At 40.2% G+C, this 27,546-nt stretch overlaps 1 protein-coding gene across 1 annotated transcript in view; it reads right to left on the bottom strand.

Moving 5' to 3' along the window:
* col4a2 (collagen, type IV, alpha 2) overlaps nucleotides 1–27,546 on the bottom strand; it is a 65,682-nt gene that overhangs the window by 32,363 nt on the left and 5,773 nt on the right. Inside the window, exon 4 of the mRNA XM_031734556.2 lies at nucleotides 12,138–12,218. Coding sequence (XP_031590416.2) covers nucleotides 12,138–12,218 — 81 coding nt within the window. The remainder of the gene's footprint in view (nucleotides 1–12,137; nucleotides 12,219–27,546) is intronic.

Raw genomic sequence — 27,546 nt, 5'->3', positions numbered from 1 at the left:
CCTTTTAAGCATTCATGATATCACACAGCTCTCTGCAACAAATGACAAAGGATCTAAAACAGTCCAAACCCTACTTATTTTCTCACCGCCTTAAATGGCTAATCGCTCCGTGAGAGGAAGTGAGTGTTAGATTGCTAGTTTTAGAAAGATCCAAAATTCTCAGATGCGGCCCTCTTTACTCAAGTGTCCAACAAGTGTAAGAACAAGTGGTTTACTCCACCTCATTCACTTTGTTTTAAGCACTCTGAAGGAAATGAGCAGCTGTTCAGCCCTTCTGAACTTATCAGCTATAATAAAGGAATAAAAGAAGAATGGAGGGAAGGAATTGAGGGTATAGTACAACAGCTAAGAAGAAAAGAAGGAAGGAAAAGTGGTGTGAAAAAAGGGAGGTAGGAGGAGAAAGGTTAAAGAGTGATTTAAGAGCAGAAGAAGAATGGAAAGATGGTGAAGTTTAATGTTAGGGAGTAAATCATTTAGAGCATGTAAACACTGAAGTCTGCCCTCTTTCTCTGACTCCCACAACTGGACTCGGATACTTCAGTTGATTCGGTCCCTCTTCTGTTACCCTCCTCGCTTGTTTTTCTTGGACACATTTTTCCTGGACTCATTTCCTCAGGAGTCGCATCCCTTATGCATGATACCCCGGAGGGAAGCGGGGCCCAGTCTGTGGACAGGCATGAGGGGCTCTGCTTGGAGGACAGAAAGGGACCCGAACTGGATACCCTGAGGAGGAGTCAGGCGGAGTAAATAAACATCTGTGGATGATGTTTAGATATCTATTAACGTATGTTTGGATCTCCTGGCTGCAGTCAGGGAGGTCAGCTTTCTGTAGCCTCTGCTGGAGGAAAACATCCTGCATCTAAAAAGCCCTTATGGCCACTTTAGATGAGAGCAGTTTTAAAATGATGCATTAGGAGTTAAGAAAGGCTGCACGTGGCCCAGTGACATGTGAAAAAAACAAACAAAAAAAGTCTAATGAGGTCTTTTACATGAAAATGTTACAAGCTTTGCTGCAATTCTGAGGACATCTAAACTTGAACCTTCATGTTCTCAGCTGGTCCCTGTGACTCATCCTTTTAAAATGTCTCTTACGCTAAGACAAAGAAATGAAACAGAGGGATGAATACAGATGACGTTCGGAACATCAGTCATTTGTTGTCATTTGTTTTGTTTCTCATGGCTCCTCTTTGTTCAGGACAGAAGACCAGTTTACATTTGAATTAATGTGTTTAGACTCTGAGCTAATTTCTGCGTGCACATGAGTCCCTCTTTTGCTCCGCACGTGCATGCAAATGTGCCAGAGATCTGACAGCATCCAGTCCATACAGGGTATTGCTAATGACCACTGGTTAGACTGTGTGAGTGTGAGAGAGAGCTTGCATGTGTGCTAAAGGGTGTATGGTGAAGATCAAGACTCGAGAGCAGGGGGGGGGGATCTCAGGCTGAGAACAGAACAGCCCGGACCTTGCGCTATCCCAGGGGTCTCAGGGGCCCGACACCTGCGCCATTGCCTCATATATGAGGAATGAAACGTCTCCAGTCTGTGGTCCAAGCTTTGTGTGTGTGAGCCGGACACAGCTGCAGTCTGTGTGTTTGTGTGAAAATGCATGCGTGAAAGAGCAATATTGGGTCTGCAGTCTTGAACGAGGTGTTGCCCTCACCTCAGAGATCAACCACCTGTGTGTGTGTCACTCTGACCGCATGTCTGTCACTAATGAGGTCCATCACGGGTGTGAACCCCCTATAATCCCACTGTTACATTTATCACTATGATTATAATGCCATTACAGCTTCTACACAGTGGACTTCCCAAGGTGCACCATGTGTTTATAAAACTTTAGAAAGGAAAAGTCAATTTCCTCAGAAACGCTGCTGTCTGATAACGTCTAACCCCAGGGCACAAAGTTATGTACAGAATATTTAATTATATTTACAGTCTGAGAGGCCACACGAGCGATAGTAGGAAGAAAGAAAGTTATTTTACCCCAAAGTTGACATGACTTATAAATCAAAATGATAATAAAACCTGTTACTGAGAAATCAGGTAGGGTACAAACAGCAGTCATAACTTCTAATCCTAACCAGTGCAAGAATGATTGGATAAACATATCTGTTGCTTGGACAAAATGGGCAATTTCATGATGTCATATTGGGCTCTAACAACATTATTTAGGGAGAACGCTAACATCTATCAAAACTCATAGTTATTAAGACATTTAATGGAAAACCGAAAATGTCTGCTACACTACTCTGGTATACTGGAAATGTTTGCTGGTACATCTACAGAGGAAACTCTATCGAATGGCCATATTATATACTCACCAATCACTTTGTTATGTACACTTGTTCAACTGCTCATTAACCCAAGTATCGCATTAGCCAATCACATAGCAGCAACTCAGTGCATTTAGGCTTGTAGACACGGTTAAGACTACCTGCTGAAGTTCAAACCGGCAGAAGGTTGATTTAAGTGACTCAGAATATGGCCTGATTGTCAGTGTCAGAGGGGCTCACACCAACAACGGCTGGTCTGAGTAGTTCTAAAACTGCTGGTCTATTGGGAATTTCCCACACAACCATCTCTAGGGTTTACAGAGACTGGCCCGAAAACGACGAAATATCCAGTGAGCGGAAGTTCTCTGGGAAAAAATGCCTTGTTGATGCCTGAGGTCAGAGGAAAACTGCCAGATGTGTTTAAACTAACAGGAAGGAAACAGTAACTAAAATAACCACTTGTTACAGCCAAGTTATGCAGAAGAGCATTTCTGAGCGCACAACACTTTGAAGCAGATGGGCAACAGCAGCAGAAGACCACACTGTGCCACTCCTGTCAGCTAAGAACGGGAAAGTAAATTGAGGCTACAGTACAGGCTAACAGAAATATATGCATATATGGATAATAGAAGATTAGAAGATTTGAGAAACAGTGCCTGATCTGATGAGACCCTGGTGCTGCTGCAACATTCGGATGGTTGGATCTGAATTTGGTGTAAACCAAATGAAACCAAGGAAACATCCTGCTTTGTATCAGTGGTTCAGGCTGCTGGAGGTGTAACGATGTGGGGGATATTTACATGGCACACTTTGGGCCCCTTAGTACCACCTGAAAATCATTTAAACATCACAGCATACCCAAGTATTATCAACACAGTGTACCTGTCTTCTGACGCCTGCTTCCAGCAGAATAACGCACCATGTCACAGAGTTCAAAACATCTGAAACTGGTTTTGATGCCTGAAAGTGAGTTCACTGTACTCAAATGGCCAACACAGTCGCCAGGTCTCAGTCCAGTAAAGCACCTTTGGGATTTGGTGGAAAGAGAGATTCACATCGGGAGTGCATATTACGATGGGCTCATCCAAGCGAGTGAGTTCAAAGTTAAAGATTCCTGGTTTGATCCCCGAAGACAAAATCCTTGAGGGTCAGGAAGGGTACTTGGCATAGAAATCAAATATGCTAGCTTAGCAGTCTGGTTTGAGGACAGATGCTTTCATGCTGCATGGCTCCAGTTTTACCTTTTTTATGGGACCACGAAAACCAACTTTTTGAGCACGGCAGCTCTTCGTCAGACAGGAGGACAGATGCTCGCAACTTCTCCTGTCTGAAACAATGTTTTTGCAGCTTTCACGATTTTTGCCTACAGTAAGAAACATAAAGGTATGCTCACATTTAGAAGTCTCCCCCTCCGTTTGAGTGTGTGTTTTTTCATGGTACTCTGAAGCATGTTAGTCCATTCTGATTTGACTGTGTTCATTGGATTGTGCGTCCACCTGCTTTTGATCTCAGAGAACAGAAGGTGGGCAGGTGGAGGTTGGAATTGGCACGACTATTATCCCATTAGCTGAATAACACCACTCTTAACTTTTGTTTGGTTTTATTTGGCTAACCAAATCTACAGTCAGACAAAGACAATCCCCAAAATAATTGTTGTAACTTCTGTTTTAGCTTAATGGATATAGCATTTTTCATAAATGTTATGAATGCTTATGAATAGTTAAATACTAACAAAAAAAGACGCGACAATGGAAGGTTCCAGATCTGCTAGATTAGATTTATAGTCAAACTCCCAGCTGTGATCTTGGCCCTGACTGACGTGGCGCTCAGCCAGTCCCATTACTATCAGGGATACCCATGTAATCCTCAGGGTCTCATTCTGCACCCGCCAAAATATCCAATTGGCTAAGCCCACAGTCCAATTCGAACTGAAGAATGGAAGATTTTTTTTTCTTTCTTCATTTTCCCACATGGGAATCTAGCACCCGCTGCCATTTCAGCTGCATTTGGTGGACAGGGCAAAGATCCATGCTTGTGTGTGTGGTTTACTCACTTAATGGTTTATTACATAGGTTTACGGTAAATTATAGCAATTTGAGAGCCCGAGTATGAGTAAAGGATGGGAATGTACCTTGATCTTAGGTTATGGGGGGAAAAAGTACTCATATATTACATAACATTTACACAACCACTGAGCACATGTTGAAACACCGCTATGTGGGGCCAAATTTCTCAAATCTCGAGTCTGCGCTGAAAAACATGTATTTTTCCTAGAAAATGCTGGAGGAATAAATATGAAACTACTTGGAGGAGATCTAATTGTTTCCTCAGCAGCCCACCCCCAGTGTAGGTTTCACAACAAGGCTTGATGGAGAACACATGGCATCGTTGCCGTGACCCAAAAAAACTGGTCACATTTTTCCTACAGCCCTGAGACCTTTCATCGCCAACCATAACAATTCCTGACCCGGCGTTCCTATCATGAGATTGCAGTCCAGACAGATGTGGTCGTGGTGCGAGTCTGGATGTCCCAGTGTAACTCAGCAGGGGATGGATGGCACCGGAAAGTGTCCACTGGAAAATAATCAGGAAATTGTCCCAAAACTGCTATGAGGCTTATTTCAGGACACAAAGTATCTCTAATGTCAAAATTTTTAGAAAAAAGGGTGAAAGCATGCTGAAGTTCACAGTCCCAGCAGCAACATGAAACAGAATATCTCAGGGTAATTCTTCTTATCTCAGTCTCTGTTCACTTAATTTGTCCTTAGGTATACTCAAACCATGTGTTGGCTGATGATAACACAGTCAAGCTACAGATGGCAACTAAAAGAGCACTAGGATGGAGCGTCTTCTTATCAAGGCCAACAACCTACAGTGAAAATGAATTTCATAAGACTGTGATTTCCTTCCGTGATGAGGAAACAGGATCTCTGAATGAGTTCACTTTGCCAGAGGTTTTATGCATCTGTCCAAATAATTCCCAATCCTTCTGTTGTTCCCTTCTCATGCAGCGTAGATGGACTTTCCAGTGACGACAGAAGAATTTACTACTTGAAAATTTTTTAAATTTCTTGAAAGAGTGAACTTTTAATTTCAGACTGAGGCAGAAAAAAGCAGGATTTCTTAGCTTGTTTAGTAAATAACTGCCAATAGCAGATTTTTCTGTCCTGTAACAGAAGTTACTACGGTGGCCCTGAGAGGCCAAACGGACTGCAACTTAAGAAAACACCAGCAATAAGAAAAATGCTGCAAAAGCACACAAAACACAACAGAAATAGGAAAAACAGATTTCCAAAAGCACAAGGGGAGTGTTTCTGGGGAGACAATAACCCGACGGACCAGTTGCAGGAACCCAAAACATGCTAGGTGTGTTTTATCATGATTCATATAATACTGATGACGGACTTTTAGGCTAATAGTTAAGCTAACACACTTACCTCTCATCGGTTTTGTGAGGACTTTTGAAGCGACTGTTGTTGTGATTTGGCGCTATATAAATAAAATTGAATTGAATAGATCCTCCACTTCTTTTAAGTGTCTCCCAGCGCAATTCTTAGCATATTTTGTTTCGCGCAACTGGTCCGTCGGGTTATTGTCTCCCCAGAAACATTTCCCTTGTGCTTTTGGAAATCTGTTTTTTCCTATTTCTGTTTTCGTTTTTCCTATTTCCAGTGTCGTTTTTTTTCCTATTTCCGTTGCTTTTGCAGCGTTTTTCTTATTGCTGGTGTTTTCTTAAGCTGCAGTCCGTTTGGCCTCTCAGGGCCACCGTAAGTTACCATGTACATGTGCTCAAGAATGAAAGCTGCTAAAGCTTCAGGACAAAGTCAAAAATGAACATTCTTGCTAGAACACAAGGAAATATTTAGATTTCTTCTTGGAATTTAGTACATAGTTAGCTTTACTACTGAAAGGTAAACTGTTCTGTTAAGATTGGACTCTTTCTCATCTTATCTCTGTTTATTAGTATACTATATATAGCTGGTCACTAAAATAAAGGGGTTAGATGTCCTTTATTTTATGTTTTTCTCCAAACGGTACATTTTCACTCCACCATTATGGAAACAAAGACATGTTTCTTAGGTTTACGGGTGATTCTGAATTGGCTGTAGGTGTAAACGTGAGCCTGAATGATTCTCTGTCTCTCCATGTTAGTCCTGTGATTAACTGACGACCTGTTGAGGACGTATTCCACCTCTTGACCCCACCGAGACTCTGAATTGGAAAAAGTGGTTAAGAAAATGGATGATACATGCAAAAGAAAAAGGCTAACGCGTTGGGAATGGTTTGCTACAAAACACAGGATATCTCCAGGATATTTTATTCAAATCTGTCTTGTGTAAGAAATAAGAGGAGGATAAAGAATAAACACTGACTTTGTGAAACATATAGGCTGAGACAAAAACACAGTCACAGCCAGTTTTGATGCCGCCCTGCTTAGCAGAGGCTCGACACAGCTTCAGTGTGCATTTACAGACACTTCTACTTGTCATTAGAGTGTTGTCATAGTGAGAAAGAACACTAAGACGTGGGTAAGTACAGCTATTTGTTTTCCATACTCATAATGCGAATACATGCCGTTTGTAATCGAGTTCAGTTAAGAAGAGCAAAGGGTATGAAGTGGGAATATATCATGTGCACATTTTTCAACATTTTGAATCATATTTGATTCCCATCATGTGAGTTTCACACACAGAAATGACTGAAATTAAAGTTATTTTGGTCCCTGCCTTTTTTTTTTTAAAGATAGTGGCTTCAAAATCAGTAGCAAAAACCTCCCTTTTCCCACATTTGCTGCCAACTGGCGACACTCAAGAGGACTCTGTCACTAAGGAATCAATCAATATCTTCCTCACTGCAAGACTTTTTAATTTATACAAGTATATGAGTAAGTATGCGTCAGTGTTGATGTTTCGCCCTGCCTTTATGTATGTGCACAGTATGTGTACACGAGGCCCTCCTTTGTACACAATAGACATCCCATTCCTAAAAGCAGCTATCTTTCCAAAATGTGAGAGTGAGGCACGTTTTAAGGCTCCTAAAACTGGACCCCGTCTGGGTAGAGGACAGCGGGTCAGTAAAAACAAACCAAACAAAAACAAGAAGGAGACATTTTTGTTTTTGCAGACCCAGACAGAGACTTACTTAGACAAATATGATTTGATCTTGTGATGTTCATTACGTGAATTATAGAGCGCATGTTTCTTCCTGTTCGTTGTCCTTTAAATCAGAGTTCTCTTTCTGCAGTCAACTAAGTTCGGATAGCTAATTCTGAATGAAATCATAATTTAAAAACTGCACTTTGTTTTTACTTGCCTTACCCTGGTCTAATATTAAAATGTCTTTAATGACCTGAAACATTTAAGTGTGACAACGATGAAAAAACTAAGAAGTCCGGATTATTTTGTAACCATGTGTCAGCTACATACAACAGCCGGCTGTTGTCTGTTTGTCAGGCTCTTTCACACAGGGCACTCGCAGCCTGTGATTCCCTGCTGAATTCCTCTTTCCAAGAATCTTAGGAAAAGAAAATCCTCCCGTCCAAGAGTTTTAGTGATACTAGCAGGTTTTTGCTTCCCTCCCCTCCCATCTACTGCACTATTACTCCACAGTTAGTAGCTCTTTCTTTGACAAGGTCAGGGCCAGTGGAGAGGGACTGCGGGCATGGATGAGGCTCCTGATTGCAGGTTTGAGGAAAAACTGCCATTACAAATCATGTAAGAAGCTCCAGCAGGTTACTAATATATACTGGAAAGATGCCTCTGCCAGTAAATACGCTCACTAACTCACCTCCCATAGTCTCCTATCTTTTAGGCAGTCATGTTTGATCAGTGTTACTGACCACTGCTGAAAAATTCAGCTCTGAGAGCTCAAATAGAGTTCATCATTATGTAAGTTCAAGAGTTTATTCTGAAAGCAAGGTGCAAGAAACACATCCTTGCTTTTACCATGAAAGTGTGTGCAAATGTCATGATATTTTGGAGTCATAAAAGTTAATGATGCCTGCAGCATCCCTAAGCAGACAGGAAAGTATAAGAGAGGCTCGGGTACTGGATTAAGAATGCAGGTATGCACTTGTTTTCATGGAACGAGGAAATCTTAGCCATTTATAGATGAAACCAAACAGAGACCAACTTGTTCCCACAGACACAGAGGGGGTCTATATTAAAAAAAGATCAGTGGACTGTCATTGTGCTCAGTTTCCTCAGAACATGTCATTTCCTGCCCTTCTTTAATGCATTACAGTGTTTCTTATGGTGGAAAGGACACCATGTCTCCCAGCATACTGCCTCTAATGGTTTCCCAGTCGTGGCTTGTCTTTTTTTCTTTTCGATGCAAGTGTTTCTCCTTGTTCACTGCGTAGGTTGAGAAGACGTGACGAGCGTGTGCTGACCTTTTCACTTCAAAGTTTCATTTTCAACGTTAAACCCAGTGCCTGCTTCTAGAAACCCAAGTTACAAAAAACCCTCCCAGCACTAAACATATCAGTGAGCTGTTAAATAAGGTCCAAAGTGAGCATGTGTGTTCAGTTTCTAATGTCATCCTGGTTCTCCAGGCATTAGAAACCATGAAATGGATTCTTTATAACCCCAACTAGCTTGCACAACTGCTTACACCTTTATTTGATCACACTGTGATTACACTTGTGCCCATGTTCCTCAGTTATTAAGCCAAGTCTTGGGAATTACTTCAAACGCTTTGTGGTCCTAAGTTATTTCCTCATTACTTCAATTTAGGGTACTTATTTGCCGTTTTATTACCATTCTCACGACTGGAAAAAAAAAATCACTAATGACGCAAAAGAACAATGAGGACTTTTGGAAGCACGCCGTCTCCGCTCTCAGAAAAGCCCTGAAATTAACATATTTAGTCTGCACGAAGAATTTCTTTCATTCTTTGAGTCTCTCTCACGCTCTTTCCGTCTCTCATCTCTGTCTGAACTTTAACTTTATTGTTTCCCTTTTGCATTGCTTTCATCTTCTGTTTTTATCTTAAAAGATAGCATCTAAAACCTCCATTCTATCTGAAGGCCACCAGATGGCGATAGTTGTGGTTGGAAGAAGACTTCTGCGCGTAGGGAAGTCTATTGGTAAACGGTTTTCTGTCGTGACTTCTGTAAACACTTTCCTGCTGAGTTTATGGGCTGTTATTCACTTTGGGTCATACTGAATGAAAAATGAAGTCGGTTTTATAAATCTTAGTCACCAAGTTTCAAAATATGAGGATTATGTGAGGTATAAAACACACACACAGCACGTCCAGGTTTGGCAAATACGATGGCGTACAAACGTTACCGAAGCGAGGCTTTGGCATTTGTTCGGTCCTGTGATAAACTCTGAGATCTGACTTTTATTTTCTTAAAACTAGAACGCAAACAAAACTGATGTCAGAGGAGAAGTTGGACAAAAATTATTCTGCTCCACTAATGCATCATGTTGACGTGAATGGCCGCCATTTCTGTGTTAACAACCATCGCCCAATCGCGACAGCTGTGTGAAATCTCAGCCAAAGCAGACAGCTGCACAGGATGAGTTGGACCCATTCAGTGAAGCTCTCTTCTCCATGACTCACCTCAGGGGGAAGTTATCGGAAGAAATGTTTTTAGAATGAGATGCAGGAGGGAGAAACAGATCTGGGGGGACCTACCTATGTTGGTTTCTAGTGTGTTCATAAACAAGTGCAACAACTGGGGTGAAACAAAAACCATTGCAACATTTTGGCTGGGTTACAATATGTGCAAAACTACTCGAATTTAGGAAATTTAAGCTTTAAATATGCATAAAACAAACACAAGGATAACGTAAAATGCCTGTTTTCTTGGAAATGGAGTCTAGTTTCCTCTGGGTTAGAGACCGTTTGTCTTTGACAAATGTTTGTGTAGTTCATCTCTCGCAGACCAGGATGTCTGATCTGCGATATTTTGTCTTGTTTTTACGGCCGAAGCACAAACTATTCCAAGGAAGGAAAACCATTCACTGTCTTAGCACTTACAGCAGCACTGGACAATGACAGTTTTTTCCTTCGCTCGTGGCTGGCACAGTAAATCAGTGAAAGACAGGAGGAAGCCAAAGTGGTCTGCTGAGCCTATCGTCAGACTTATGAATCCTTCAGACACGGAATGTGGAAGTTCCCGCTCTGACTTCTTACAGGCTTTCCTGGATCCACAGCAAAGGTCAGACCGACTGTAAAGCTGGTCTGGTAAATTCTTAGTGGATGCCAAAGTCAAGCTGCATGACATTCCTGTTGTCAGGTCAGGTTGTCATCTCCCTCAGGAGGTGTTCTTTCTCGCAGGCGGGAGGTTTTACAAGTCTGGATTTTCAGTCCCCGACTTTATGTGGTAAATGGTCTTTACCACATCAGAGAGCTAAGCTGGGACATTTATGGATCCTACGAGCAGTCTTCGGAAGAACAGAGAAACAAAAGGAAGCTGGCCAATTAATCATCCAGAAAGTTCGTCTTTGAAATGCACAAAAATCCGAAATGTCTCTTGAGTATTTAAAAAAGCGTTCATGGGCAGGATGGTGTTCAGGGACAACTTTAACAGGGGGCTAAATGAAGAGCTACATTTATGAACTTGAACACACTTGTGTCGCTATGATAGATGTGGGTGAACAGAGCCCAGGACAGAGATTTGAGTGCACATCTGTGGTTAGGTGAAGGAGACAAAAACACTTAACTGAGATTGGGAAATACTGTGGTTTTGTTAGTAAAATGACCTCAGGTCACAGTTCTTAACCAACAGATCCTTGTTTGAGGATCTCCGGATGAGCTCAGTATGTAACTAAGATTTTAGAGGCATATATGTTGATTCCTCTCTAAGCTTGTGGAAGCTCAGATAACCCATGCAGCACATCTTTACATCCCATTTAATCCAACTGTTTTATTATTGAAAAAACTTTTTTTGCAGAACAAATGACATCACGTCTCTTTCAACACCCAAATATGTTTTCATTTGCTGTGGAAAGTAGGCGCTGGTTTTCTCAAAGCACTGATATTTTAAGGAGGTAAAGCCCCTAGTGTAATAATCAGAAAGCCATCTGATGATTTGTGCAGCATGTGTCAGAAGCAAAAACAGCATTTAGTCATGCAGAAACCCATGACACGCTCTGAGCCTGTTATCTCAGTGTGTTTAGTCTATGTCTGTCTCTCTGATATAAAACCCTCTCTCATTTTTCTCTTTTGCTCTCCCTCACTTCAGACACTTCTTCTTCCTCTCTGACCTTTTCTTTCACAGAGGTTAATGATGTGAAATGCAACTCTTAGACTGCAAGAAAGGGTGATAAGTATGTCAAACTAATGACTTACAGCAGTGCGATCCTCCATACGGTGAAAGAGTCTTAATAGACTGATTATCTGATATGTTAACTTTGCATTGTTGTGACACTTTGATTACCCACAACATGACTGGAAGGCTATGATCAGGCATGACACTGATGTTGAGTTGAGCTGGTAACAGTGACCACCTCACATGACACTAGGGTTTTTACCCCATCGTGGCTGCTGTGCATCTACAGCACCTAAATATCAGGCTAACCTGATATTTATTCAAAGTTGAATTGATGCTTGTGGTCCAATTAAAAGGAACTTACTGGGGGCTCATTTCCATTTCATAGGTTAGAGAAAATCATATTTATTTTATACTGGCCCCTATGCAGCCTGTCAGTTCATCTTTCCCTGAGACTTAAATATAAATACACCGTCATGTGCGATCATGGCCTTATTTGGTATTCCAGATTGAAAAGCAGCTGGTAGAGCTGGTTAACACTGAAGATAAAAAGGGAAAAGACAGAAACAGAGACAGAGAGGGAGGGAGAGAGCGGTCTTTGCAGAGCTACTTGGAACAGTAGTTAAAGTAGGAGACTTACCCTGGCACCCTTCTCTGGGAAACATTTACAGCCTCCGCTGCAGTCTCTTCCACCACAGGGAACATTGTGCTTCTTCCCACCCTGCAACAAAACAAAACACACAAAAAAAGCCCACATTACATATTGTGCACTTCAGGTGTGACTATCTGTGTTTGTGTACGCTGCTGATCACGCCAGCACCTCTGTTATATCAGCACGGATAACTGTTATACTACTGTCTGCACAGTTGTGTATCTAAGTGTTTTCTGCGGAAAGGGTATTTTGGAAATGGCTCGAATGAGTCACAGAGGACATTCATTCATAATGGATGGTCGTCTGTTTATGAGAAAAAAAGAAGGAGAAGAAGCTGGGTCCAGTCACAGACGGGGACAATCTGCCCTTAGATGTCTGCATACCAACAGAACCACCCACCATCACAGGCTCATCTGTCCTAGACATGACACAAGCACAACACAGACCAGAAGAAAGAAAATGAAAGTAGTCACTTGCCAGCTTTCCCACCCCACAGGTCAGAGGTCGCAAGACCCTAAGCTAACTGAGATAGCTTGAGACATTAATTAGGTCAGAGCTGAGGCTTATACAACTTCGCATCTATCTCGTGCTTCGAATAAAATCCCCATTCACGGTCTAATTCGAGCACATATTGCCTCTGAAGCTGTAGTTTAAAATGTTCCATTAAACTTTTACCCAGCAAGGCCTAGAATAAAAACTACTCAAACACACGCAGAAGGCTGGGTTGCTCTATTAACTCCAAGGTAGCAGTGTTTAGGGAGCTGGGGTAAAATGGCCATTGAGTTGCATTTTAGTAGCACATACAGATGTTACAGAGACTGCCATGTAGCTGAAGTATTTCATGACGTCTCACACTCATATGCCTACCTACGTCCTCCACCCACACAGCCATACCATAGCCTGCTTAGGCCTCAAATGCCTCAATATCCCCCCTCTCTGTTGTAAAAAAGAAAAAAATCTAAATGAGCACTTTATGCCCACAATGGCAACAAAGTGGCAGATAAAGAATCAGAATGATTCTCCGTCCTCAGTTTGACAGCCGATCCCAGCAGCCCTATTTACAAAGGCCACATTGAGACCTTGTTCATGCACAAAGACCTTCTTTTACCATAGAGGCATCGTCCTTTATTGGTCCCCTATCTCCAACAAAAAGACCCTCTTCCTCTCCCTTATGGAATGCACAAGGCTGCATTTCTTTGTTAACAATCAGTGGATCTGAGGAGTTCCTTTCAAACCACTGTTTGATGCCTCAATGGATTTAATTTAGCCTGCATGTGGTGTCAGACTCCAGCAAACAGCATGCTTTCATTATACCCCACATTTCGTCTGATTATGTGAAACGCAGTATATCCACATCAATCATGGATTACCTGTACCACAGTATTTTTTTTAGCTTTAGGAAAAGGGACACGAAAAAGGATTTAAATCAGAATAAGGATGTAACAGAGTCACGGAATGACCTTTCTCCAGGGTGGAAGTCCAAAAGCACAGACAATAGACTGCGTCATCTCCAGATAGACTCACAAAGGAATGGGTCCCATATAGGCAATTACACATTGTGGAGCAATGCACTATCAATTCAACCTTAGTTTACAGGCTCAAAATAGCTGATGGCCGTTTCAGCAGAGGACAATAGGATTGTGCTACAGTATCCTGTTTTCTCCACCCATAGTCACAATAACCCGCTGTTTGTCAAATCACCTTTTCCATAGCTTTTGCATGCCTTGGAAACTGAGTTCATGATAATGTGCAGGTGCATGCCTTTGCATCCGTTCAATCACACTCGAAATAGTGGAACAATAAGTCATCATATCATAAAAAACTTAGAGATACTTGTCTCAAATTATATTAAGACAAAACCAAATGCAACAGACTTTCACTAAACCAGTAAGTTGATAGCAACACTATCCCAAAGTGTGTTTGGGCTCACACAGCCAAGCTGGCTCTAGACTTGCCTTTAAAAGTCATGTGCTTCCAAAATAACTGGTGTAGTTCATTTGTGGTTCAAAAAGCATAAAACAAGAAATGCAAAGCATGAATTTGCTGCAGATTTTAGTAATATTTAAAATCTACTACTACTACTGCTGATGGACATGGGATGTTTTTTAAGAAACAATTGACAGTATATAGTAGCACAAATAGTAACATATGAAGACAAAAACCAACAATTCACTATTTACCATATGAAATGTTGCACTAGATCACACCATACCAGAAAAGTAACTGATAAATCCAGACCACCATGCAGCACGGTGTAAGCATGGAGAGAAATGATCTGAATGCCGTTCCATCACCTTGAATTAATGAGCAATTAAATCTGATAGGCACATTAATACATATTAGTGTCGAATGAGTTCTTTGATGTTACCAAATAATGTCATCCCACTGTCTGCTTAGACCCTAAATAAATCCTATTTTCTGTTAATTCTTGTGCTGTGTTAAAGGTGCAGATGTAAATACATTTGTGTTTGTGTGGTAAGCTACTTCAGCAAATGACATGAATATCCCCAAACATACAAACCACTATGTGCAGTGTGTCATTGAATGTGTCTGTGAGCTAATGTTTCTGTGTTTCCCAGGGAAAAAGAGTTAATTTGACAGTAACAGATGGCAAAAGACGTAAGAAAGACAAATTCAATTCCGTTATATCTATATAGAAACAATTCAGCTCAAGCAACAGTCACGTCAAGGCGGTTTATGTTGTTCGGCATAGACCCAACGGTATTAGAAAGAAACCCCCAAAATTACACGACCCCTTATGATCAAGCAATTGGTGACAGTGGGAAGGAAAAACTCCCTTTTAACAGGAATAAACCTTTGGGAGAACCAGGCTCAGGGAGCAGCAGCCATCCACTGTGACTGGTTGGGGGTGAGGTGAGGAAGAAGCGAGGAAAGGTAAGGATTGTTCAAAGCAAATCAGATATCAGATATTGGATCTACACATAATATGTTGCTGAATTGTGTTTTGCAAAACAAATTTAGATTTAAGTGAAGGTTGCATGAAAACACCAGCAGTCTGGTGCAGTTCAGTGCAGGCTAAAATGGTTAGTTTTCACTATTGTGGTTGAGTTACAGTAATGAACTATGTTGGACTGGTGCAGAGCAGCTGGTGGTGTTCATGGCCATTTTAGGTGGCATCAAGGGTAGCAGACCTCGATGTAAATTTAAGATGATGATGTTGGTTAGATTCACTAACTTTCTTGTCTATCTTTGTGTGTCTATCTTTTATAATTGCTTTGTTGTGCCTAGGGTTTGTTGTGAAAATTTTTGTGTGTATCAGAGCGCAGATCAGCTGATCAGAGTCTGCACACAAAGAAAAACTGACTGGTTTTTGTTATAAGTAACTCCTTTACTGTAATCATAAGTCTCACCCCCAGGCATGATAAGTTAGAATGAAACAGAAACAGTCTTGCACATTCAAAGAGCAAATGTCTCTCATTAAAGAACACATCAATTTTTATTCCTTTTTTCAATTCACAAAATGCTTTCAGAGTACAGATAAAAACCTCTTCCCATGCCTTTGTTATGAGTGCTGTCACACAACAGCGCATATTACATGAAACAATTCCCATGAGCCACAGCTGTTCCTCGAGACCCGGTTTGCTTTGATTGGTGATCTGCGGCTTCTCGTTTACAGTATGACTGCAGCCATGATCATCTTTTATGTTCTGTGAACTGCCTCCAGTGGTCTGCTCAGCTTCACAATTACAATCACGTGTGTAAATGTAAACAGTGGTTCCACAAAAAAGGACGCCCTCTTAAGATATAAATGAAGTTCTGCATTTGTTTATAACACTTAGACCACACACGTATGAAAAAACAAAAGGTTCTGTCTGACCGAGTAGTAACAGACAGTTTTCCACTTCTGGTCCTCTGTCTCTATGTGCCAACTAATTGATTTAGTGCTGCCACCAGAGCCCGACACGTTAACGTGACATACAATTAAGAGATGTTTCATCAGGAGGAAATTATCCATTTCTGCTTAAAGAAACACATTTAGTAAAAGCTAATTGCCTGCTGTCCTGAATTACCATGACGCAGTACCTTAAACCAAATTTATAAGAATAAATAAATCCATATAACTTGGATCAGTCTGGAAATATAGAGCCACTGATGCCATATTTTCATGTGTAGATCAAGTTTCAGTGAACAGAGCTTTAGGGGAGAACGTGCAAAGCTGCTGTGTTTATAAAAATATTTTTTTCTCTGACGAAATTTGTAGTTTTTGTTGCCTCCCTCTTTATGGATACTGCAGTATTGCATCACTCTAATTGTGCACCAACTCCTTCAAAATATGTGAAATTAGTGAAATTGAACCAGCTGGGTCAACATCATCCTATCATGCTCATGTTTTTCTCTCATACTTTGGCTTGGATTAATACATACACAGTATTTTCAAAGGTATTTTCAGTGTTTTAGCCTATTTTCAGTGTTTTACCCTAACCCTAACCCAAAATCAACTGGATAGTTGACTGATGAGCAGTTTCATGGCCAGGTGAAGAGCTGAATCTGATTGTTTCCTGTTCCCTCATTATTTCTTAACAAATGAAGCAGGTAAAGGATGTGGAGATGATTCCAAGAGCTGGACTTTCATTATATTAGGTTTTTACTGGAATTGGGAAAAGGTCCTAAAAATATAAGATCCAAAAACAGCCAATGCAATACTTTTGTCAAACATCTTGAAATAAAGCTGAACGTTTGCACTTGGGTCACATTTTGAGTGATTTAAAATCCACTGTTGTGGTGTGTAGAGGTTTAAAAAATAAATCATTCTCCAAACCTCATGAACCTAAACTGTAGGTGGTGTCTATGTGGCTCTTATACATAGTCACTGCACTTAATATGTTGTTGCATTTCTACAGCACCACACTGTGGTCCGCCAGCAATTCAAATGTCGTTTATATGCATGTCCTGAAAAATACAAAGTACTCTGTTTAGTAAAAACTCTGAAGACCGAAGATTAGTGTCATCCATTCAGTATCCCACTAGTGTTGAATAATTACCATGAGTGGTTTTTGGAGAACATTACTACAACAAACTTGATCTTTGTAGAAAAGTTCACTTCATTTTATCCCACACTCACTGTGAAAGCTGGATATGATTAGGATAAGAATTCTTGGGTTGAGCACAAGATTAGGAAAAAACTGATGAAATCTTTTCTAGGTCCTTATAAGATTTGATGTTGATGCCATTCTGAAGTAGACAACAAGATTTCTGATAACTGGTAGTAATAATAAATAATAATAAAAGATGATGGAGATATATTGTTAGCTAGAATCTAAATCATTATGAATACAATTAAGTCCAGTTTAGCTGCTCTTAAAGAAATTAACTCAACTGCTTTATGAGTCAGAGGTATTAAGAAGACTCTCACAACTGCCTTATAATTATGAATGTACAATAAACAAATGGTTAGTTTGGTTCAGGATAAAGACTGGGCTTAAGAGCAAACAGGTACTCTGTCAAATCATCACTGACTCTGATTACCAGTACGTCTAATTCCCCCCTGTGAGTTTAGTTGTTTAATTAATATTGAACTGTAGTACAGAGAATGTGCCGACCCTCTAGCCACACTTAAAAATTGCTATGGTCAAAAAGTCAAATTGCATCATTTAGTTAGACAACTTTTAATAACTGCAATTAATTGCATTAACTGAATCTAACAGATTTCTGAGGTATTTGTGAGCATTTCCTCTTATCTTGTTCGCTTGTGTCGACTACAAAAGAATCAAATCTTCTGTAGCCAGTCAATACACTTTTTTCTTAACCACTTATCATCCTGTACTTTATAAAGAAAGCAATCAAAAGTCATCACAAATTCCCAAGAAAAAAAGAGATGCTTTAAAAGTCATGCTTTCCTGAAAACCATCTGTCCAAATCTTGTAATTCAATGAACTGTGACAGTAAATAATAAAATCAGTTATCGAAAACGTCGCTGATTAAATGGTGATATGTTGTTGGTTGGTTTGTGGACAACTTGACTCACCACAGTCTCGTTTTTTTCCCCTGTTCCGTATACGTTACTTTTACCACAGACAAAACCGCTTCTTAGCACTTCCTGTGAACGTCAAACGCAGCCAAAATCAACAAAGAAACTCAGGCGGGAGGACAGGATGATGACAAGACAAAAGATGAAGGAAAAAACAGACAAAACAAACTGAAGGCGAACTAAAAATAAATATGCAGAGAAATAATGTTAGGCTGAAATTAGAGACGCATTCTTATCATTTTGGCCTCCAGTCTGCAGCACTAAAGAAACCACAAAGATCAGGGGTTGATTTGTGGTATGTTAAAGCAATCAGCAGTCCACGTGACAGATGCAATGAAATGCAATGGACTACTAAACTCTATAAGGTTGAAACAATTTAATGTGCCACCAAAGCAGAAGGAAACAGAGAAATTCAAGTCGAGATAATCTTTTAAACATAAGTTAGTGCAGATAAGTAGATAAGGCAAACATCAGTGGGTTCCAAGAAATGCAGCATGAAGGCAGACGTGAGTGTGCACAGCTGGACATTCCACTTCTCCCTTGGCATATTTTCCAGTGAAACATGCAAACAGAGTATTAATAGGAAAAAACATGAATAAAAATACGGTAAGAGATGTTGCCTAGAGCAAAAGTGATAAAGCAGAAATTCCTCTAAAACACACTTTTCCATTGCTTGTTAGATCGAAACTATTTCATTAAAATATCTAAACATCAACCAATCAACACTGATGGCGCGGGAAGAATTTGGGTAATAAACTCTCTTTGAGCTGGTTTCTCTGTACAGAGGTATCCGATGATCAGAGGTCACAGCCTGCTGCAGGATGAGCCTTTGATCTTGGGCTGGTGTTAACACACTACGAGGAAAACTGAGGAGAGAGGTGTAAAATATGGCTGCTGTGATCACAATAACGAAGAGTCAACAGAAACTAAATCCTCCCACAAGGGCCATAAGTGGTTTAGTTGTGGGATGTTTAACGCAGGCTTTTGCTTATTCTTAATATTAAGGATTTGACCTTTCCACTTTGACCTTAGCCAAGGAGCCAAATGCCCAATCCCACTGCTGAACTTTGTAGATGCTACACTCCTGTAATTACTTGTCTGCTTTGTCAGATATTCAAACAGATGCCTTAACTGCCACAGATATGACTGATATCTCAGCTTCTGGGAAAATACACTGATGCTCATGATATTTTTTGAATATGTAAAGAAAAAGAAAAACAGGTCAAATAACATCCCGAGCATTGTGAAATTTCCTTAGCAGGTAAGATGAAGATCACACATTAAAGCATGTTCCAGCTGCTTATGTTCGTTCTTTAAGAGTTTGTATGCAGATCTTTCAGTTTGCTCAAAATAAGCAGTGCATCATAGTGCTAAGTGCTTATTTTAAGTGCTTATCTTCCTTCATGCACCTAAATTTACAGAATTCACTTCTACTAGTGGACATGAGAATAAAGAGGACTATCATCACCAGCAACAGTGCAAAGTGGGGAAGATGGAGTCAATCTGCAAGATGAGCAGTTAACTGGTGGCTTATTCTTTTATTTATTAGTTACAAGTACTTGGCTATTTCACAAAAAAACTAGTTCAGTCTCTACTTTGAGTGCTTTAAACACATTCAAAGGTCTGGCTTTTTATTAAGGTACCATCCCAAACAAGTAATTCAGAATAATTGTTCACTGTTAAGATAAAAAAAAAAGAATTAATAAAATATAGTATATTTTGTAATCTAGTGTTTGACGTTGGTGTAGACAGGTTCAGACCATCCTAAACATTAAACAACAGCTAGCCTAATAGCCAGGCATCACTGACCAGTGCCTTCATGGCATATTACAAACATGTATATGTATATATTTGAATTCTAATAAAGTGCGTGGCTATAGGAATGCTGTAATATTATTATTACAAGTAGAGATTAGATATAATATACGTGACCTAGGAAAGAGCACATCTATAGAAATGCATCTGTTTTCACTGCTTTCACGCTTCTGTGCTCCCTCCTGCGTGTCTGTGTGTATACATTTGTACGGTGTCTAATCGCTCACTGTTATGATTTCTCAAGGTTGCAGCTGCCATGCATCACACTAATGATGGTGACGCTAAAGAGAAAGCGCAAACCCGTGAACTTGAAACACCTGGTCATAAGTTCACATGAATCTGTGATGGAAAGATGCTGCGCGAAATGCCTTGATGCATATTTGTACTATATCGGTGCTTGCTGTGATACTCCCTTTGCCAGCTGAGAACCATCTCAGTGATGGATTCTCTGGAAGCACACAAACTGGAGTTGACCTTTAAATGAAGAACAGAGCCCGACTGATATACATATAATACGACATATCATCTGATGAATTTTTTTTTAAAATTTGAGATACATGAAACATAAACAGATTTTCCTAACATTTGTTACGAGTAGTTATTCATGATTCCTTCCTAAGATAACTTTTTTAATTTAGTTTATCGGCTGTTATAAATGTCGATACCTACAGAAGAGGATTAGGGCCACTGGAAAAAAAAAAAAGTGGGCACGTCTTTTTTTTTCTTCTTTTCCAGAATTCTAAGATTAAAGTCAGAATTCTGAGATTAAACTCAGAATTCTGAGAAAAAATAATTCTGATGAAAAACTCTGTCTGACTTTAATCCTAGAATTCTGACTTTAATCTTAGAATTCTGACTTTTTTCCTAGAATTCTGACTTTAATCTCAGAATTCTTACTTTTTTCTTAGAATTCTGACTTTAATCTTAGAATTCTGACTTTAATCTTAGAATTCTGACTTTTTTCGTAGAATTCTGACTTTAATCTTAGAATTCTGACTTTAATCTTAGAATTCTGACTTTTTTCCTAGAATTCTGACTTTAATCTTAGAATTCTGACTTTAATCTTAGAATTCTGACTTTTTTCCTAGAATTCTGAGTTTAATCTCAGAATTCTGACTTTTTTCTTAGAATTCTGAGATTAAACTCAGAATTCTGAGAAAAAATAATTCTGATGAAAAACTCAGAATTCTGAGAAAAAATAATTCTGATGAAAAACTCAGAATTCTGACTTTTTTCCTAGAATTCTGACTTTAATCTTAGAATTCTGACTTTTTTCTCAGTCAGAAAAAAAAAAAAAGACGTGGCCACTTTTTTTTCCCCCAGTGGCCCTAATCCTCTTCCGTAGGAATCTTGTTTACAACATTTTAGGTTTTATTTCAAAATTGCAACTTAAAATTTGTATCTATTTCAAGCCAAATTTTTTGCTTATGACTAGCAAAAAACATTTTTTTCTTCAAGTAAATTTGAATTTTGTAGTCATCTCCTTGTGCCCAGAGTTTTGGTAAATACTTGCATTATTAATGGTTGTAACATAGATTGCTGATACATACAGTAGACCTGGCTTTGTTGTGAAATGTTTTGCTAACCACTGAAGTAAATGAAACAATAATTTGTTCATTCATTCCTGAACATGGATTCTTGAATTGCAGTCTCTTTGGTTATTTCACAATCTCTGTAGACAGATATCTGTGTAGGAATATGCAAAGTTTAGCAAAGATCAGGATTTTTGCCTTCTGTTTGTATATCTGTCAGATATCCACTGAGCAGTCATGTGTGAGCAGACTTTGGTTACATGTGGGTAAACGTGTGGAGACTGAAAGGAGGATATGGTGGAGAGATAGTAAAAGAACACTGTCTATCATCTGGTGACAATTTAAGCTTTTATTTGTGTTTTAAATTAATGTGCTTTTATAAACAAAGCATGGCACACAAAACAGGAAAGTTTTCACCAGATATCCGCTATCTGGATATCCTCAGCTGTTATTTCCAAAGACCTTAGTTATAACTTAACTTTTGATGTCAAGGTCAAAACTAATGATCCAATTTTAGCAGTCTACCACATTAAACGGTCAAAGTGTAAAGGGTAGCATTAAACAACAGCACGCTAGCATTGTCATAAGGATTATATTAGCATGCTAATATTAGTTATCAGGCAAAGTTCCAACCTTACTGAACCACGAGGCTGGCTGTAGACTTTAAGTCATGTTAAAAGTAATTTAGATGAAGAGTGCAGTAGCACAGCATTTGTTTATATTCAGCCTTTTCTTGTTAGTCATCAGCACACCAATCCAAACACTGTGAAACTATTTAAAATCAAATTACTTCTGTTAGTGCTCAGTCTCTTAAAGATTTCACATGTGGATTCTTCTGTGGAGTTTAAACCTCCAGAAGTGCTTAAAACACCATCAGTGTGAGCCGATTCCATCTGGCTAATGCTACGGCCTGTCGAGAGAAGCTGAACAATATCTTGATTCACTGCCACGCTGTTTGAAGCCTCCCTGTAGTGTCAGTGAATCCAGGACAACAAAAGAAAGAATTTGGGTGAAGACATTTGTGATTCACTGGATAAAAAGAGAAAAGACACATCTCCAAAATAACCCCTGTGGCTGTGAATGGGAAGGTTTAAATATAAAAAAATTGAAGTGGGCTTAAACATAAAAATGAAAACAGAGTCAGAGACCAAAAATGCTGGCTGTTGTTGCTGTCTGGCTGTGTGACTCCTATGTGCTGTACTTTTCATGAGTCTGTGAAATATTAAATCAGCTTAATCTCTATTTAAATGTATAATACAGAAACTTTCTTCTCTCATTTTTCTTCAGTCAGGCTGTTCTATTTTACCACAGTACAGTTTTAACAAAGGATCTGATGGCTTAAAAAGTAAGGCAACATGTCAACAGGGTGAGTTTATACAGCCAGTGCAGCTTTGTCTTCCGGCAATAGTCCAACACTGAACAAAATCAAATAATCAGATTTGAACTGTAACACAAACACATATACATACATCACATCCAGAAACAGGAAAATCAAAACATCAAACATTACCATGTTTTTTTTGGCACTGTGATAACACAGGCATGTCTTGATATAACACTAAATGTCCCAAAAGAACAATTATGTCCCAGTCACTGTTTTTTCTCTTCGATAAACACTACAACTTGTCTGCATTATCGCATCTCTATAACTAACTGTGCTTCCTGTTCTGTCGCCAACTTCCTGCTGTAGAGCTAAGGTCCCCTGTGTGCACTCACAAACCCCCAGAGCACATGTGCATCTACAGAACAGGAAAAATTAAAAGAACATTTTAACACCATAGATCTGTGAGAACAATGAGCAAAACGAAAGATAGGACACACACTGAGAAGAAATAAAAGAGACAAGCAGTAGTAGTCTAGTGCAACAGGTATAGCACAACAATACATTTAAAACTGAATAGCGTCTTTGTCAAAAACTTGTTAAAACTGAGGAGGTATTTTGATAGAAGGCCTCAAATGGCACCAACTAAAAGACAGAGTCAACATAATCAAAGGAAGGGCAAGTCAGCAAGTTCATCTGGCTACAGAAAAACCAGATCCTATTCCAGAATCAGAATCTGCCATCATCAGCTCCTCATGCGAGCCACATCTGGAACCTAAAACAGCAACTGCTTTACCTGATTTCACCAATCACTGGAATGTCAGTTACACAAGAGAAGAAGCACCAACATCGGATCAGGGGGCGTGAAAATGAAAAAAGGTTTTAAAAAAGGGAAAAAAGAATAAATGCACTAGATGGAATCAGTATATAACTAATAAATGTGTGACTGATTGATTTTAGAAGCATGCTACATGAATGGAAATTCAAGTAGTGCAACAGTGAAAAGGACATGCAGGGGCAGAGGGACAGATCACTCAGCAGAAAGCAGGATGTGAAGGAGAACATGAACTGAAGCAGGGGGACCTGAAAGCAGCAGGACAAACTCCCACTATGTGGCTGGGATCCAGTGTAAACACAGCTCTGGTTTCTGCTCCATGCCTGACAAAGTGGGACCTTCCCTCTCCTTTACTGGCCTTGGGTCAAATGCAGGCTTAACTCCATTTCCCAGTGGGCCACTCTCCTAATCAGAGCTTCCTGCTACATACTGAGCTAAATCAACCTGGGATTATTCCAGTTTCTGTTCTGGACCTCAGGGCTTACAGGTCAGCCTTTCAGACTTTGTTGTGTTTGATACTTGTGCTGCTCATCAAATGACATCAATGACATCCAGATGGGGAGATCCATGCAGCAGCGTCATCGCTCGAGAGGACTGAGAACAGCAGGGTTTGTTCTAGTTCTTTTTATGAGCAGACAAGAACCAGACTTAGTGTTAGGAAGAAGGACAGTGGAGGTAAAGTGAGGAATAAAAACGACAGAGTGTAGTTGTGCTGAATAAAATGATAACTGTATATTTAACAGGTTACATGTACAACATTTAAGCAGATAAGAATCTTTGTTAATAAGTAAAAGGGTAAGAAATTATTAGAATTTTAAAGGGAACATGAATGCAAGTATCAAACTGCATTGCAATACAGTATATTCATACGTTTATGAGACATGTCATGCACTGGTACAACCTCCGACCTCATGGTTTCACTAAGAGAAAAGTCAGATGATCACCAAAATGATCAAGGTTCATTCTCTGGGAATTATGGCTATCTGAGCCAAATTACATGGCAACAAAAAAAAGAAGAAGGAAAAAAAACACAGACAGGGCATTAGAGAGACAGACAAAATTGGACATGGTCATGTTATCACAAAGCGCATTAACTTTGTTAACATTCTTCCCATGACATGAAATAATGAAGTCTAATCAATTACTGCACAGCTGGGATGGAAATTAATGGTCTATGACTTCTTTCCAGAAGACAAAAATGTGCAAAGCACAACAGTGAGATCAGAGACTGGAGATGCCTGAGATCATAGTTACGATAATATGGATGGCCTCATACCACCTGCAAGATACAATCAAGCCTACACTTCAGTGCTTTACCCCCCCTCCAAAAAAACCCATATATCAAATCTAACAGTACAGCTCATTGTCAGCTCATTGAGTAGCACTACTTCTACAAAGAGGAAACAGACGACAAGTGTAGAGGAGGACACGAGGGGGTGGGAGATGAAATGTGAAGAAGACAAGCTCGGAGAGGAAGAGTGAGGACACACTGCCTGGCAGAGGTCCCTTTCAGGGATGGACGAAGAGAGGAGACAGAAGACAAGGGAGATGAAAACCAGGAGCTGGATGAGGCTATAAAAGGAAGTTAGGGACAGAGTTTTACTGAGAGGATGAATTCTGGGAGGACGAAGGCTTTAGAATTCCTTCAGCACAGCCTGATGGGACCCCTGTGCCCCTCAATTAATCACTGCGAGATGGAGTAAGGGGCAAAGGACAGGGAAGATATATACACAGTGTATAGGGACTTTCAGAGACCACATCCAAACTGAATTTATATCCAAACATTTTTCCAATCTTCTTATGGTACCGCTTCCTCTGTGGCGATAATCTTATACAGACAGTATTATTATTGTGCCAAATCTGAGAATATACTTCCACAGTAAATATATTGGAGGCATCTGGAGATACAGAATAAAGAGACAGAATAAATCATTTGTGAATGCTACTGTAGATCTGTGAGAAAATCTGACGAATACAGAGCGACAGCGAGTTTGTGTTCGAGTCTGCACTGTGGTGTACACGGGTAGGGTCTGTCTGCACGCTGTCACGCATGACTGGGATGAAAATGAAGCATGACTGGTGATTATCCATGTAATCAAACCATTGGTATCCCTACATGTAGCGTGGCTTGTATATTGAACTTCTTTGTCATTTAAACGTCTAAATAATCAAACAAAAACATAATTAAAAAGTTGTTGTGCCAACAAAAGCATCGAAGGTCGATATAAGACAACCTTTATATGCATATGTATACTTAGTAAGCAAGTACTTTAAGTCATTTCACATTTTCCCACAGTTTAGTGCCCTTAGGTTTCATGAGAGGTCTGGAAAGTCAGTGAAGCAGCAGGGATCGGTGTTCAAAACTGAAATCACCACATGAATATTTCAGAAATAAAATATCATTTTTTTTCTCGGCCTACTTTACAAACAAACTGTGATTAAAGTGTGTTTAAAGAGTGAGAGAATTCCTTGGATCGGGAATTTGTTTCAAAACTCTCACAGCAGTTTATTAACCATAAAGTAACCTTCACACTACTAACTCAGACTCCCCTTCTCTTTCGCCTGATGCGTAATGTAAAGAAAGAACAGGACAGAGTTTATGCTGCGAATATGTTTTAGTAAACTCTGGAGTCCCGAAACTATGTGGGGTCCAGCAGGGCTGTAAAGAAACTCTGACATATTCAGCTCCACCCGGCTTCCTTTTCCTGTTTAGAGCTTCTCTGGATAATCTATTTTCTCTTCGCTCAATTCCGAACTCAGGATGTTTCCCATAAAATCGAACTTCGCTAAGCCCGCACTGTGTGCACGTGTGAGACAAAAATGAGTCTCACAGATATGCACACTCCTGCCAACGACAGATAGCAAACTGTCTGACTAATTTAAGACATGTTCCACCGCCCCACAAGCATCTCCTTCATACTTATTCACTGTCCTTGTGATCGTGTACCACACTGCTCTCCTATTTAAGAAGGAAAGCTGAACACCAGTGGTGCAAGCAGCCAAGCGCACCAGAGCTTTCCTCATGCTTACAATGCACAACTGCAAAGGCTAATAAAACAATCACCAACATAAAGACACATTTTTGTAAGGCCAACTTCAGAGGAAACAATACTTAAGCAAACAAAAGACCCACGTACTCTGCGTCCACTCACATGTGAGCACACACGCACATGTCTGCCTATCAACGTGAACCCATCACCATACAAAGGCAGGGAGGTCACGAGATGTGTCTCTGAGGCGAGGCCAGCAGCTCAGTGGAAACCGCTTGCCACCTCTGCTTCAATCTTTCTTGGCACATGAGACACACACACACACACACACACACACACACACACACACACAGCTGTGACAGGGAAGCCCCACACATGGACTTCTCATCTGAGGCTGTGGCTTCCTGCTTCCAGCACAATGGGCTCTTCCCCCGATTGTTACAGCCGGGCACTTTCTATGTCAAAGCCGCTATTTTGGCAGTGGATGTGTTAGCCATATTTTCAAACCCTTATCACAGGCAGACATCTTCTCCTGGCCCGGACACCCACCTTCCTCTCCCGTGAAACAATCCAATTTGAGAGGTCAGTCACGTGTCCGCATTTCAGTCACATGGCAATCATTTAGAGCAAGCTTAAAACCTTCCTTTGACGGTCAGGGCTGTATAAGTATAAGTGAAAAAGAGGGGGTAATTGGAAAAGCAGACGGTACTGCTGGGCTTCCAGGTACCGCAGCAGTGTGGGGCCAAAGATGTCTCCTACACGGTCACGCATCCTCTGCCAGCGTCAGCCCCCCGAATTCCATCACATGTTGAAATATATACTCAAACACCCTGGAATAAAACCCTCTCAAAGGGACGTATTTGAAACATCCTGTTAACATTACTCTCTCAAGAGCCTTCCTTCCTCCACCAGCAG

Source organism: Oreochromis aureus, linkage group 16, assembly GCF_013358895.1.
Source record: "Oreochromis aureus strain Israel breed Guangdong linkage group 16, ZZ_aureus, whole genome shotgun sequence".
Classification (NCBI taxonomy): domain Eukaryota; kingdom Metazoa; phylum Chordata; class Actinopteri; order Cichliformes; family Cichlidae; genus Oreochromis; species Oreochromis aureus.
Note: the sequence above shows the minus strand (reverse complement) of the source record. Positions and strands in the feature narration are given on the sequence as shown.